General features: G+C 42.0%; 1 protein-coding gene across 3 annotated transcripts in view; it reads right to left on the bottom strand.

Annotated features, from left to right (window-relative positions):
* Positions 1–1,308: 1,308 nt before the first annotated feature.
* ADIPOR2 (adiponectin receptor 2) overlaps positions 1,309–15,502 on the bottom strand; it is a 47,702-nt gene continuing 33,508 nt past the window's right edge. For all 3 annotated transcript variants that reach the window (XM_075504456.1, XM_075504466.1, XM_075504475.1), the window contains 7 exons: positions 12,414–12,533; positions 10,335–10,506; positions 8,861–9,047; positions 7,054–7,241; positions 5,632–5,825; positions 2,357–4,116; positions 1,309–2,295 (listed from right to left, as the gene is read on the bottom strand). In XM_075504456.1, coding sequence (XP_075360571.1) covers positions 3,985–4,116; positions 5,632–5,825; positions 7,054–7,241; positions 8,861–9,047; positions 10,335–10,506; positions 12,414–12,533 — 993 coding nt within the window. In that variant the 3' untranslated portion in view covers positions 1,309–2,295; positions 2,357–3,984. The remainder of the gene's footprint in view (positions 2,296–2,356; positions 4,117–5,631; positions 5,826–7,053; positions 7,242–8,860; positions 9,048–10,334; positions 10,507–12,413; positions 12,534–15,502) is intronic.

Raw genomic sequence — 15,502 nt, 5'->3', positions numbered from 1 at the left:
CAATGAATCCATTACTTGGGTAAAGGCTGGGAGGTGTTTCCCCTACACCAGGAATTTGGCCTCCCAAACATCTCTTCCCAATCTCAACTCACCTGAAAATTTGCCCACAACAACCAAGGTCTCCAGCACGCAGCCTCTTTCCCTCCAGTTCTTGTTCTTCACACCCTCAGTCCCTCCTGCCCATTTTCCTCCTCACAAGCTCTCACCCCCCAGTGCTTCACCTTTGGCTTTCCAATACTGTCCAGAAATCAGTTTCTGCTCCTTCCACCACGCTCCACCCAGGTTGACTCCTTGGCCAGTTTGTTCCTTTCCCTGGTCTGCCTGTTGCCCCCCGGCACCCAACCTGCAGCGGTAAGAGAGAGCCCTTTGAAACCTTGCAGCGAGGAAGGGGACAGTACACATGCAGTCTGCTCTAAAATCTGCAAGACCGGGAACTGGAAAACTGAGCCACTGAAAATTAGCATCTCTAAACATGCAAAAATAGATAACCTTTGAAATTATAGCTAGCCTAGGTTCGGATGGAGGCTTGGGGGATGGAGAGAGAGAGCTGACAAAGGCTAGCCAGCCCCAAGACCACGCTGCAGCTTTATGCCCTCACTCTACAGCATGGGTTCAGCTAAGCTTTCCAAAACACAAGATGAAACTTAGCAGTAACACCAATCCCACTTTGTCCTCAAGTTACTTTTAAAATATGGCAGAGATCATAAACAAGCAGACATGGGACAGGATAAATGTTGTCCCAGGCTTTTCATTCTCTGCAGGTTCACAATAATTGTATGTCAGCAGAATTCTTATGACAAGCAGCTTCATGAAGCGGTGGCACCAGCCACACATAACACCTCCTTCCCCCACACCACTATCTGTCCTGTACTACAACTGGCAACTCCAGTGGGCTTCAAATAAAAGTCTAGACTTTGGAAAAACAAATTTCCCTCGAGACTAGCACTGTAACTAGGAGGCAGCACGGTCCACGGACACCTTTGTCTGCTGCAATGTTTATATATGTTAAACAGTACTGAAATCTTACGGCAAGAGCAGGCACAATCTTGATGTGAATTATAGACATCAAGAGGATGCCACGTAGCAGAACTAATGTTTCAGTCACATGAACTGGGTTTTGCTCAAGGAGGCACACAGCAAGCATCAGTTCAACCATACGTAAACAAGCCTTTAGGCATCAGTTTGGTTTCTGCACCAGCAGAAGTCTTTTACCTATGAAGTGTTGCCTGTGAGCACTGGGAAGGAAGAAAGGGAGAGCGACTCTTTCAAGCTTCACACACGGCACAGAAAGACCCAAACTAGACAATATTCCATTTGGTTCTTTTATTAGCAGAAGTTAAGAATACAGCAAGTAATAAGATCCCATCTTATATGGAACCATCACCGGAGTCCCCAACCATCAAAACCCCAGAATGTGCTTCATTGCTTTCAACAGTAAGCAATTTTTAAAAAGAAATATACTGAACAAGGCCACTATTTAATGGGGAAGGAAAGAAGCTGTAGGTCCTAACTATTCTATGGCAATAACCTGCACACAGAGCAAGCAAGCCTCTGACTGCTGAGAGTAAGGCATTCAGGTGCCAACCTGGGAAGAGTTCTCAGCAAGAGCTACAGAAAAGTGCACAGCTAGGTTGTTTTTATTGGAACACACAAACTTCTCAAACGGAGAGACTGACTGGGTTAAGAATAGCAGGTGGAGTACTGTGTTTTTTGTAATAGTTCTGTGCTGTGTAGGACCAGGTTACAATCACCCTTCAAGGAGTGAACGTGGGATGATCCAGGATGGAGACTGCCACTTCTGCTGGTACTGTTACAGAGGTATCCCAAAGCGCCTTACAGACAACGCCAATTCTGATATGCGCCACGCTTTTCTCAGACACCAGTATACTTCCTGCCAGGCAACTCTACATCTTTGTCAGGGATGCCAGTGCTATTAGCCCTCACATCCAAGTTAATACTGCTCTTTACTTCATTTTAGTACCACGCAGACCTGTGATAAACAACTTCTGGCCCTACAGGCATCCAGTGTAGTTATCCTACTGAGAACACGTCCCTCGCAGACTCTGCTGCAGCACCTCTTTCTGCAGCTGACCTTGCTCTCAGAGGCTTTACAAGGACTCCATTTGAGGGGTGAAGCCTTAATATCCAGTCAACTTTCAGAAGGCATTCTGCTTCTACTTGACTCCGTTAGGCAACGTAACTCCCCAAAACACACTCTGTGATACCCAGGGCAGGGGGAGATCTTTGCAATCCACATTTTTCTCTTGAAGGATGAAAATTCAAACTTGCAGGAGTCTTAAAAAAAAAAAAAAAAACAAAAAAAAAAAAAAAAACACAAACAAAAACAAAACAAAACAAACCAAACAAAAAAACCCACAACAAAAAACCCCACCCTTTACCTTCCTTCCTTGTGAAATACACCATTTTATGAGCTGTTTAACTCATCTATGAGAGGTAATTGCTCTGAATTTCCAACTAAACACTCGAAGCAATACCTGTGCCATAACAAACAAAACGTTCAAGCTTCATCTTACGACTCCAAAGATTCTCCTTCAGTCTAGCTTCTGACGGGGCTCCAAAGATCAAGGTACATCAATTACACAAGAGAAGGGTATATACCTCCCCTTATACAGGAGGTGCGTCTGCTCCACAGCAATCCAACTGAACTCTTAGTTTTAAGTTTAAGAAATACCAGCAGTCCCATTGCTAAAGCACAGATGGGAAGCAGACCTAAAGAAGAAAAAAAAAAAGGTAACTGCATTGGGCTGATTGTGGATTTTCCTCTTAAAAAGAAAAAACCTGCAAACTCCCTTGACATACGGAGCCTGACACATGAGAAGGTAATGTGCTTGAGGTCTGCAGTAACTGTTAACTCCAAGTCCTGGAGTGCACAGCTTCCTCTTTCCAGCCCATCTTAACCCCACCTCTGTTCCCCCTCACATGCTCAACTATCTTTTGACAAGTGCATTACCATCATCTGTTCAGACAAAACAGGGCAGGCCTGCAAATGGCAACCATCTACTCAATGGGGGCCTTTGGGTATAGGCAGGCACTGATGGAGTCAGACTGTTTGCCATTTCACGTGCAGTTATCCCATCACGCTCCAATTCATATGATGAGAACCAAAACAACTTACTATAAGATCCACTATCCAAAACTATACAGGCCACACAAGCTTGGAAGGCAGCCATCCCACACACTTAGGCAGGGCGCAGATGTATCTTTCAAGTTACTCGAGTAAATAAACTTGCTAACACTGTGATCTGGATGACAACGTGATTAATCCAGCCTTCACAACCCTTGTGTACACATACTGAACCTACTCCAAGTGCTGGCCAGGACCCCGCATTGCCCAGGGCATGCTGGCCACCAGGAAAATCTGCAAGGCCAACATGCTTCACTCCTGGGAATTTTACCTGGTCCTCCTGCAATCATTTATTTTGTGCAAAATTGAAACAGTGTGTGGTACTTGCATGTTGCATTCTTTACAAAAACCCTTTTCCCCCCCCACCCATTGTTTAAAACATTTATATAAATTTTATTTAAACAGAAAGTTAGAAATCTTATTTACAATTTGTTTTTCTCCCAAAAGAGCATCTAAAATCAACTCCCAAACCCTCCAAGAGGATATAAATTTAACCTTGATTTTTTTTTCTTTTTAAAAAAAAGGAAACTGCTAAGCTATCCCTCCCCACTTCTACAAATAAATATGGCATTGAACAGAAGCCGATTTGGAAGGGTCCTCTGTAGCTCAATCTGTAGATCCCAAGAATAAATTAGGGTTTCAGAATTTCCTGGTCTTCAAATTGATTCATTCCATTGCTTGAGGTATAGAATTTATCTTGGTTAGTCAGAATCCCCATGAAGCTCCATGTCCCATCAGCTGAAACTTGGATTCTTCTTAGGTATTCATTTCGCTAGCCTGTATGCTTCAACCGCGCTTGCGGTACTGTTTTGGTTACGGTCTTGGACTGAAGGCTGGTTTTACTGCATCCCATCTTCCTCTGTGCAGCCTCCTCCAACTGTGAAACGGAACTCCTGGAGGTTCGAAACCCCGTGGAAGTGCACGAAAGCGCCAGCCACTACAAAGACGTGAAACAGCTGATGGGAGTGGAACTGCGGAAAAGAAAACACTTCTGTTCAGCCGGGGTACTTTGGGTTCTAGTGCTACCCTGTCTCCAAAAAAGCCACACATTCAGCTGAAGTACACAGTAACACGTAGCAGTACTTCAAACCACAAGCTGCAGAGTTCTCCAAGTTGGGTATTAAAAGCCCATCCCTCTCCTATCATCAGCAAAATAATCAAATTACACACACACGCCCCACCCTTTCCTTCAGTCATCTTAACCAGCTGGTCAGTCAACAACTATATACATAAATGCTATAGCACATCTTTGTGAAGGGACAAGGATAATTCAGAGCTTTGGGCAAAACGCTTAAGCAGGACACTTTTAAAATTAGTTCCTCCACAACACACACTGGTGGTTTATTACTAAAAAGGGCTACCTCATACAGCTAACGGGTACAAACTCTGCTCTGGTCACAGGCATAAGTTTTACCAGGTGGGTTTTCAGAATGTTGCTATTTTATTTCTCTGCCACAGAGAAACAGAACAGAAAAAAAGGGTATTATATTAAAACCTAGAAACAACCAGATGTTCTGAATGAATGCCCAGGATGCTATTGATTATAGTACAGCAGAATGAAAACCATGAGGGAGCTACATGACAAAGCATACCCTTGTTTGAGGGAAGCCATACCAATATGGATAATGCTCTTGACAAACTTACACAAATGTGTATTTGCAGGCTCCATGGGAAGCTTGGAAAAGAGTTGGTACTCCCAGTGCTTTTGGAGCCGAGCTCATTATTGTAACAAGGGTTTGTTTGGCCATTTAAACAAATTTAGCAAACCGGTGCTGTGTAAAAGCCACTCAAACAACCCAGGTCTCATTCTCACTTGTAATCTTCTTGAGGGGCCTTAAACTATCCTAGTGGAAGTACAGTGGCCTTCCAAAGGTCCATTTCCCTCATCTCTGCTCTTGCTCCACCCAATTTTTCTTCACATCTTCCCCACATATTTGCCCTCTACAGTCTTCATGATCCTATCCCTCATCCCTAGTTTTCCCCACCCACCCACCCCACTTTGCCTTCTTCTGGGCCAGAGATCTCTCCAAAGTCTAACCATCTCTACCCAGCGTTTCCACTGGCTGCACAAGATGAGGAGCCAGACATGGTACAGATCACAGAGAACACACTGAACATCAGAGAAATAACCATGCACTATTCTGCACAGAAGCAAGGTAAAATGTGTGTTTGCAGGATCCTCAACACACACACAAAAAGGTTTGCAAAGTGGCTTACCCATCTATTAAAGCTATCTAGTAGATGTGCCAGGGTGAATTTGCACACCAGCAGCTAGCTCAGACCAGCCAGCTTGTGATAACTCAGCAAGAAAGGCACCAAGTAAGCTGGGCTCAGAGAGCCCACAGTTGTTTGGCCCCTTAAGACCCTATGCTTCTGGTGCAGCAGTTTGATACTTGCGATAAGAAAACATTGACACAACATCCTCCAGCCTCAAGGGGAACCAGCTTTCACGTTGGTCTCTTCATCCAGTCATTCTGTAGACTCACCCAGATGTCACACTTGCCAGGGAAGAATCTCTCCGGGATGCGGGCAGCATATAGTGCAGCACCAGTGATGTACAGGCATGCCATGAGTGCCAGCCAGCCTATCTGCCCCATTGTGGCTGCTTTCAGGAGCCCCTCAGAGATGACAAAGTGCAGGGTGGGAATAACCCCACTAAGACCCAGACCTAGAAATACTCCTGGGAGGTAAAGAAAATGCGGGAGAGTCAGATTTGAACACAGTGGCGGTAAAGGGAGACAATGAAAACACAAAAGCTATGTAGGGAAAACTCAGTATTTGCCAAAGCAGCGGAAAGGTGACAACTCTTGAAGCTGGAGGTCCCCAGAAGAGCTTTACTGGAGAGGAAGTTAAAGAATGCACAGAATTCCTTCATATACTAGAACCTACTTAGTTATATGTTGCAGCAGATACTGAAATATTTCATTTAATGATTGTGTCTGCCAGCTTTAATGTGCCTTAAGCCAGTTACACATCTTGGACTGTAGAGGGCACTGAGACTACATGAACTATGTCTCACTTTACCATAATTTCTCAAGAGCAAGACAACAAGGAGAGACGACAAAGAGATTATTTATCATATACTGTACAAGTAGTCCTAGGAAACAGAAAAGTAGCATCTGAGGCTCATCTGATCTGCCATATATGAGAGCATGGTTTATTCATTTAGATTTTAGCAGCAAGTACAGAAATCTTGTAACAAAAAGTGTGGATGGGGGGAATAATCACACCCCATCCACAGACTTTTAAGTTTAGAAGGCTGAACTCTCTGAAGGTACACCCATAGCTTGTCCAGTAAATCTAGATTTACTGTAGACCGCATGTGCAGGTTAAGTAACAAGAAATATTACTATTCAAGCCAGCTGTGTTCAGATTCCATAGCTGCCCCCTAAAGCTTCCTCTTTCTTCCTACCTCAGAATGTGAAACCAAATCCGTTTCTGTTCTTTTGATCATGTGAAAAGAAAAACTAGGCTCTTTGTCTTAAATATGTATTTATCTGGGCAAATCATTCAGATTAATTAAATCATTCAATGATTTGCTAGTGTCTGAGCCTAGTATTACAAAAAGACAAACAGTAGAAGCAATATACACATACACACACCAAGCAGTCATTTTTTGAGAGAGCAAAGTTGCTAGATATAGCTAGAAATACTTTGCACTACCTTTCCTACTGCATGTGTTACTGTCCATTTCAGGAATGCACTTCCAGGACTTGCACCAGCCCTTATCTGTGCATCCATTTGTATATAATCAATGCTGAAAGAAAACCCATCAAGCTCCCAATCCAAGAATATTAGCTCTCTGTAAAATTAAGCTCTCTTAAGTCTTCCCAAGAGGGTTTTTCCAAGTGGCAAGCAGGACGGAGGAAAAGCAGTCAAGAAGCAGAACAATTAACTTCAGGTCTTACCTGCCCTTACACCCCGGTATTCAGGTGTTGCAAACATGTCCCATTGTGAGACAATTATGGCTGCGATGCCCAGGACACAAATCACAATCAAGTAGATGAAGCAAGGCTGAGGGTTGCAATAGAAGGAGTAGTACAGCCACGGTACAAAGCTGCCCATTATGAGAAGTGCAATGCCAGAATAATCCAGCCTAGAAGGAAACAAAAATCAGTTTGATAAGAAATGCTAACCTTTGGAAGTCCTCATACCAACGCTCTCTTGTTTAGCAGACCAACTGACGACTACTCACTGCAAAATGAAGTTATTCTCACTACTGCAACTTACTTCCTGATGGCAACTCTTCCACCAATACCCTCCTACAGGAACGAGTTACCTTGATAGACAGCTAGTAAGGCCAGTTTTGGGCAGTCATCAGCAATACATACAGCAGCCTTTAGACCAAAGCATTTTGAAGGAAACTCAGATTTAAGCTTCAGATGAGGGAAAAAAGCAGCACAAGAGTCCTCTGAACACAAAAAAGGGCACACAGTACGTTGTGAGAGCACAGCCAACACAACCACTTTAGTATCTGACTGTTGTGGTTTAACCCCAGTTGGCAACTAAGTACCACACAGCTGCTTGCTCACCCTTCCCATCCAGTGGGATAGGGGAGAGAACTGGGGAAAAAAAAGTAAAACCCATGGGTTGAGATAAAGACAGTTTAATAGGACAGCAGAGGAAGAGAAAATAGTAGTAGTAGTAGTAGTAATAGTAGTAATAATAATAAAAGAATACACAAAACAAGTGATACACAATGCAATTTCTCACCACCCACTGACCGATGCCCAGCCTGTCCCCGAGCAGCGATCGCTTCCCCCAGGTTATATACTGAGCATGATGTCGTATGGTATGGAATAGCCCTTTACCAGTTTGGGTCAGCTGTCCTGGCTGTGCCCCCTCCCAGCTTCTTCTGCACCTGGCAGAGCATGGGAAGCTGAAAAGTCCTTGACTAGTGTAAGAACTACTTAGCAACAACTAAAACATCAGTGTGTTATCAACATTATTCTCATCCTAAATCCAAAACACAGCCTTATACCAGCTACTAGGAAGAAAATTAACTGTATCCCAGCCAAAACGAGGACACCAACAAGCATGACTTAATTAGGCATCAGCTTAAGTGACCACTGGGGAATAAAACACTGTTTTTCTGTACACCAGTGAAGAAAAGGAATTCCTACAGCCATTGCTTTTTACCACACCCTGACAAAATGCTCCTACAAAAGATGGAGTTAATTTTTCAGTAGGGGATTTTAATTGTTGGGTTACTTTAGAGGTGGTCTTGCAGATTACACAATCCTAAATTGAGTAATCTTAGGAAATAGGAGATATTTATCAATCAGCCAAAAAAGAATGCATAGTAAAACCAAAGACCAAGACATCTTGATACACATTGTGGAGTTGTCTTACATATGTAAGTTTAAGATTCAAAGTTACTCAGAATAGTTGAAATGACAAAAAGTGACAGCTGCGTTAAAAATTCAAAGTCCTGCAACTAAGCTCTAGGTGTATTTCCGACAGCAGGAAGATGCATGCACACGCCTGCCAAACAGCGGAAAATGAAGGAGTTTTAAGACTAAAATGACAGCACAAAAACTCATGCTGAAACAAACAATAATCAGAAGAAGCTGCACTGAGTCTCTGCTCAACTCTGTTCCAAAGTACATGCAGTCGTGCAATGAACATCTCCTACACTGGGACTCCAGGCATAAATCCCAACCCTGTTTTCCCACCTGTTTCCTATTTGGCCTACCCTGTCCTCTAGGCACTTACTTGGAGAAGAGCCGGGAAACACCTTCCGAGTGGCAATAAACTGTGTGGAAGAGCCATGAGAAGGAAAGGCAGAGTATGGCTCCCAAGAAGAACAATCCAACAACCACTTTCTCCTGCACAGGTGCTACAAAGGACATGTTTGGCCGAAACATGTAGAAGATTCCCAGACAAAGGAAGAACACGCATCCTGAAAAACAGTAAGGCAGAAAGGTGTCAAGTTCATGCATATTGAAAGCTTTTCTTTCTATAAGCATGACTAATGTACAGGAGCGCTAAACATAAGAGCTGCATGACAACCAGCAGTACACATGCAGAATAAAGTACTGCCCTACTTCAGTTATGCATTCCAACCCCATTTTTGTCTCACACTGATGCAGTACAGACTTGCATGGACTCTGTATTTTTAATTGTGTCATGGTTTAGGCCCAGTCAGCAACCAAGCACCACACAGCTGCTCGCTCACCCTCTCCCCTGGTGGGATGGGGGAGAGAATCTGAAGAGCAAAAGTAAGAAAACTCGTGGGTTGAGATAAGAACAGTTTAATAATTGAATGAATTAAAATATAATAATAATAACAACAACAACAACAACAACAATAATAATGTAATGAAAAGGAAAGCAACAAGGTGGGGGGAGGGTGCGGGGAGGAATGACACAAAACACAAGAAAAAACAAGTGATGCAACTGCTCACCACCCGCCAACCGATGCCCAGCCCATCCCCCACCAGCGATCACTTCCCCCTGGCCAACTCCCCCCAGGTTATACACTGAGCGTGACGTCCTATGGTACGGAATAGCCCTTTGGCCAGTTTGGGTCAGCTGTCCTGGCTGTGCCCCCTCCCAGCTTCTTGCACACCTGGCAGAGCATGGGAAGCTGAAAAGTCCTTGACTAGTGTAAGAACTACTTAGCAACAACTAAAACATCAGTGTGTTATCAACATTATTCTCATCCTAAATCCAAAACACAGCACTGTATCAGCTACTAGGGAAGAAAGTTAACTCTACCCCAGCCAAAACCAGGACAAATTGTTTTGCAAGATGCCTGACAACTCGTTGGACATTCTACAACAATGATAAAAATCTGTTGCAAAATGTAAAAAGAGAAAGGCATAGTTCAAAGAAACCCCTTCCCTTCACAGCTCCTTGCAAGTTGAAAGCCACTCATGCAAGGTGCAACTTAAGTGTGTTCCTGTGGCAAGAAATGTGATCTCAATTAACACCTACACACTTGGGAATAAAGAATATCTACTGGTAATTTATTAACAATCAGGAAATCATTCCTTTGTATTGAATGCCATAATTAAGGAAGTCCCAATCAAACCTGGTGGGATAAAATTAGGAGAGAGATACCAACCTGTTAATTTAACAGGCTACTAATGGAATGATAATGCTGACCACCCTACACCCCTTTCTTTCTTGCCCTCAAACAAAGAGAGCTATTAAACCAATTAGCATCAGAGCAAACTGAAAATACCTAGAAGATGTGTCCAGATGTTACCAGTTTCTGTATGTATTCTGAAGATACTCTTGAAACAAGCGCGGAAGGAAGGCATGGGTGGTCTGTGTCCATGCAACAGGTAGTCATTGTCCTTTAGCCAGTCAGGTAGAACATCATGGGGAATGACTCTCCATCTGCCCTCCCATACCTAGAAGTTAGAAGATTTTAGTTAGATGCAGGGAATTGAGTTCCACTGATGCATGGCAAAAGTCAGAAAACCCGTATTAGTAAAAGTGATAGAGTTAATCTATGAGTAAACAGAAAAGGGTTGATGGGACATCTCTGGGAAAAAGGCTTTACACTTGAAATACAATGCTTAAGTCGCTGTTCCCTATTTGAAACAGTATCATTATGAAGTTGAGCTGCACCACCAGAGAAAGAAATACTTCAGCATTTCATTGAACAGGAAAGCTATTGGGCTTTTTTTACTGCTAATGACAGGAAAGCATTTAATTCATTTCCATGTTCTGTTATTTTCACAGCTCATCCTTTCCATTTAATTGAAGAAACCTACACCTAGTTTTCTCCAAGAAATAAATAAGTAAAAGTCTGTTCTTCCAACCATGAACCAATCTGACTATGTATCTGCTAGCATTTGGGGCAGTCCAGCAATAAAGCTACCCATCAGCACTAATATGGGCCAGAAAGCGTGAAGTGGCAAGAGTCCTGTGCAAAGTGTCCAATCCCTTATCCAGGCTGGGAAAAAAAAAAAAAAAAAAAAAAACAACCTCCCACACTCCCAAAACAAACGGTGACAGATCAGTTAAGGAAACAGATCCATGACTCTCAATTCCATCACATTTCTTCTTTAAAGGGAGAGAGAGCATATGTGCACGCATCTATTCTTGCAGCTTGTTCCAAATGAAAAAAAGCGTGCACAGGCGTTCTTAGCACTGCTTCAGTAACATAAGATACATGTAGTCTTCAGTTTGGCTTCAGAAACAGCACTGCCAAGCAGAGGGGTATCAGGGAATTGCTTTATGTACCGGGGTTGTTTCTGCAGTGTTCCTTGGATTTGTCGTCTGGCTAGTAATACAGGAGCGAGCCTGAAGAATCCTGAAACACTAAGTTTAAAAAGCTACATTCTTATTTCAATTTCAAAAACAAGAGCCCAGAGTTTTTAAATCCATTCTCCACACTCCTTCATGGAAGGAAAACAAAACTAATCAGAATAACCAACCCAGTTAAAGACTGGGTTCTTAAACACATTAAACAAGAAAATAGCTGGTTTACTTCATGAACCAAAAATTTGAATTGAGGTAGGAACAGCAGAAGGGAATTCATTTTACACAATCCACCCAACAGAACATCTAAAAAAGGGAAAAGATATATAGTGTAAAAAAAAAAAAAAAAAAAAAGGCAAAAAACCCCAAACAAACCAACCAAAGCAACCCCCACACAAAAGACCACCAAGTAACTAGGGTCCCTCTGTAAAAACATCAAAGAATAGTTCATAAAACCAGCAGGAACAAGTGTATAAAGGGGCACCAATCCTTTCACCAAGAAAGGAGGGCCAGAGACTGATATAGCCCCATGGCTCTAAAAAGTAGCAAAAATTGAGCCAAGGTCAGCAGTTACAAAGTCTAAAATGGATTTACTTAGATATAGTTTTAGTACAGCCTTGTTTTCTTTTCAAGTAAGGGACAAAGCTTATTCTACAATGGATACAAGTGGTGCTGGAAAAGCAAAATATTTGCAAGTCTGAAGAAACCTGGAAAAAAATGACCTTGTAAATGAAAGTGCCTTGAACTAGAAGGCTTTTATTCTGCTTTGCACTCACATGTGTTTTTCAAGAGCAATTCCTCAGTTGCATGATCAGCTTTAGAGTCTCATTTATAATCCCTATTGTTCCATGCTTTACAATTTATTCATTTATGACAGACTGAGATCCTGAGAAGCTGTAGTGTTACCGGTTGTAACAAGAGATGACCATTCTGGGATGGGGTGTACCTGCTCTCCCTCAGATTAGTAGCACAGTTGCTGCAGGTATTATCTGTTGCCCACTGGAGCTTCCTAAAAAAGGAAACTACTTCAACAGTTTCCACATGCCCTTACCTTACACACAAATTCTTCCATTCTCTCCATAGCATGGTGGGCTTGTAGAAGAGGTGACATACCCATAAACCCTTCGTCTTCTTGAGGTGACTCATCATTGTGTTTATAATCCTCAGAACACTAGGGTGGGGGAAAAATAGAGAAAATGCTTTGTAGAAAGATGAACAGAGAAAGACGACGTTGTTTTCCATACAAAACTATGACTTGAGGTCTTGGCAAATAAAGAAGTCTTTTTTCCTTGTATGGCACTGAGGAAGGAATTCAAAAGAACCAGCAAAAAAATTATTACATTCTTAGGTACCTGAGAACAACTCACAGGTCTAATCCATGTTGCACATATTTTCACCAGGTTTGGAAGAAAGCGGTGTGCTTCTGTAAGTTACGCTTCATTAAAGCCCAGATATGGAGTCTGAGGCTTGCAGCCTACCCACCTCTAGGGAAGGATTACTTCCTATTTTATGTTTCAATGTCACTGTGCCTGCCTTAATGCCTCTATAACATATCTGGCATTTTAGGATTATAAAAGGCAAGCCAAGGAGAGGAATCCATTTACCTTGTTATAAATGCTTCACCTCAATTTTTAGCTCAAATCTGAAGATCTATTCTGTTTAACTGATGCTTCTGTTCAGCTCATAATGCAGTAACGGACGCTTACTCATTTGTTTGACTTTCAAGGTATTTCAGAAGCTAGTATGAAACTTCTGCCAGTTAGACAAAGGCAAGTTATCAAAGAAAAGCAGTAACAGACATCAGAGTTTTAAGCAAAATTCAAATAAAGAGAAACATTATATCCTCAAGGTGTACTAAGAGAATTATGAAAACAAAACAAAAAAAACCACTGAGCCTGGATATTCAGCCAGTATACATCACTAATAACTTTATAGGAACGAGTTTGGTAGTTTTCTACCCTATGTTAACTTACCACATCATCTGCATATTATGATACACTCTAGCTTTCCATTTAGGAAAAAAGCAAGGGGGGCACAGAAGTTCTGTATTCCTGTTTGTTTACTACAATGCTCATGGCTCATCAGAGACTCCGTTCAACACTTTTGCTTCCAAGGTAAACAAGTTTGAGAAAGCTAGAAAAGAGAGAATGAGCCTTTTGTACCCTTCAGGCTTGACGGGGAAAGCTGCCATGCACCTTGTGACCAGGCCAATAAAGCCCCACAATCTGTATGGAGACTGGCCTCCTCCGCATTACAAGCCACAACACTTTTTCTCCCTCCTATTCCCATATCAAGGTTAACAACTTTAAAGTCAAGGTTACTTATCAATAATGCCACCCAAAGTGACTGAGAATCTAGTATAACACCTCACATAATAATTCACAGATAAAGTATCAGTAATGTTCAGGTTAATGTCCTCAACTTTGAGTCAGAGGTCAGATCTGGCTGTGCATTTGTCCCACATCCCAGCTCTCTCCTTAGGGTAAGGCCTTATTAACTGTTTCCATCAACAAGTTACTGAATGAGCTGCTTAAAACTTTCATTTTTTAATAAATAAAAGGAGACTTCTTCGAACCTACAGTGAGCTATCTAGATTCTTCAACGTTTTGGGGGTTTTTTGAGAGAGAGAAATGGCATGCTAGTACTCGCTTCTGTACTCCAGGCTTGCAGTAGCCACTGAAGCTTCATCTTTTGAAGAGATTCCCCCACCACACAGTTCTTGACCCAATTTTACTTATCCAGAATGCAGATCTCTGCTATGTAATACATAGTATACATCCTTCGCATTTTATGTATGACCTCACATTTGCCCTCACTAGGACAACTTGATTGACTAAATGAATCTTTGTACATAATCCATGTCCCTTGTACTGTCTACTCACCTTCATTTATCATTCCAGTCAACCCCCCCTCTGAGCAAGTCTGGGCAATGATTTAATATTTTAGAGCAGATGATTGATATAAATATTGATCAGCTCCAGGCAGATCCTACAGCCGTATAAGACAGTATTAAATACAGTCTCACTGCCTAGATTATCCCATTAATTCTATTGAGAAAGTCATCAGGCAACACCGAGATGTAAATAGGTTTAATATCCTTCTAAAATAGGTACATGTCCTGTTGGGCCAGAAAGCATATTAATAAAACACAAATTTGGTTTCGTTCTGACTCAACAACATTCACTGACATTATTTCCCACACTGTCAATTTTACTGGCTTTTTCTACTAATGGATCTCTCTGGTTAGGATTTTCAGTTTTCAATATTATAAATAATTAACTCAAGGTCATAGAAACACAGAATGGTTTGGGTTGGAAGGGACCTTTAAAGATCATCTAGTCCAAGCCCCTTTGCCACGGGGGTCTGGATAAGATGTTCGTGATAGTCTGCATAATCTTACAAATCAAAGAAATCTTCACTTTCCAAGGACACACCTTACAGAAAAGCAAGGCTGCTGTTTAAGTTGCAATGTACTTGATACAAGAAGCACTGCTTTGCCTTTTAGCTACCCTAGAATCCCTCCCCCAGCACCACACAATGACCAGCTGGAACGGGGTGAACAAGTTAGTAATCTTCAATTTACAAAACTGGGTGGACTGCAGGAAAAAAGGTCCCTTACAGAATCAAAGCCTGTATTCATTGCAGTCCCATTGCATTGCCCAGTGACTCAAAGCCAAAAAATGTTCATTTCCCCTCTCTCCACATACTCCCCATTTCTAGAATGCTGGGAAGGTTTAAATTTGAACAGACTGTAAAACTTGAAGAGCACAGCTATTTATGAACTAGTCCAAAATCTTTGCATTTTGGCAATGTGCCTACAAACAAATCATTACTGAGCTTCTTTTAGTGATAAAAAGAATTCATATCATATATACAGTCCAGATTACTGCCAGAAAATGGAATTGATTTTACTATCTCCTTCCTGCCATTAAACTGCAAAATTAGCATTCAAGGAAAAAAGCTACAGCTCAGCTTCTTAGTCCTTTTCTCGCTAAGGAGGCAAAATGAGGTCCATTCTGGAACATCCGTCCTCTCTCGACTCCTTCCCGTAACATCCCATTAGAAAGAAGTGTAAACTGCGCTTCTTGGAAGCTGGAAATCTACATCTATATGGTGGCATTGGAGTGCAACACCGATGCC

This window comes from Mycteria americana, chromosome 1, assembly GCF_035582795.1.
Source record: "Mycteria americana isolate JAX WOST 10 ecotype Jacksonville Zoo and Gardens chromosome 1, USCA_MyAme_1.0, whole genome shotgun sequence".
Taxonomy (NCBI): domain Eukaryota; kingdom Metazoa; phylum Chordata; class Aves; order Ciconiiformes; family Ciconiidae; genus Mycteria; species Mycteria americana.
Note: the sequence above shows the minus strand (reverse complement) of the source record. Positions and strands in the feature narration are given on the sequence as shown.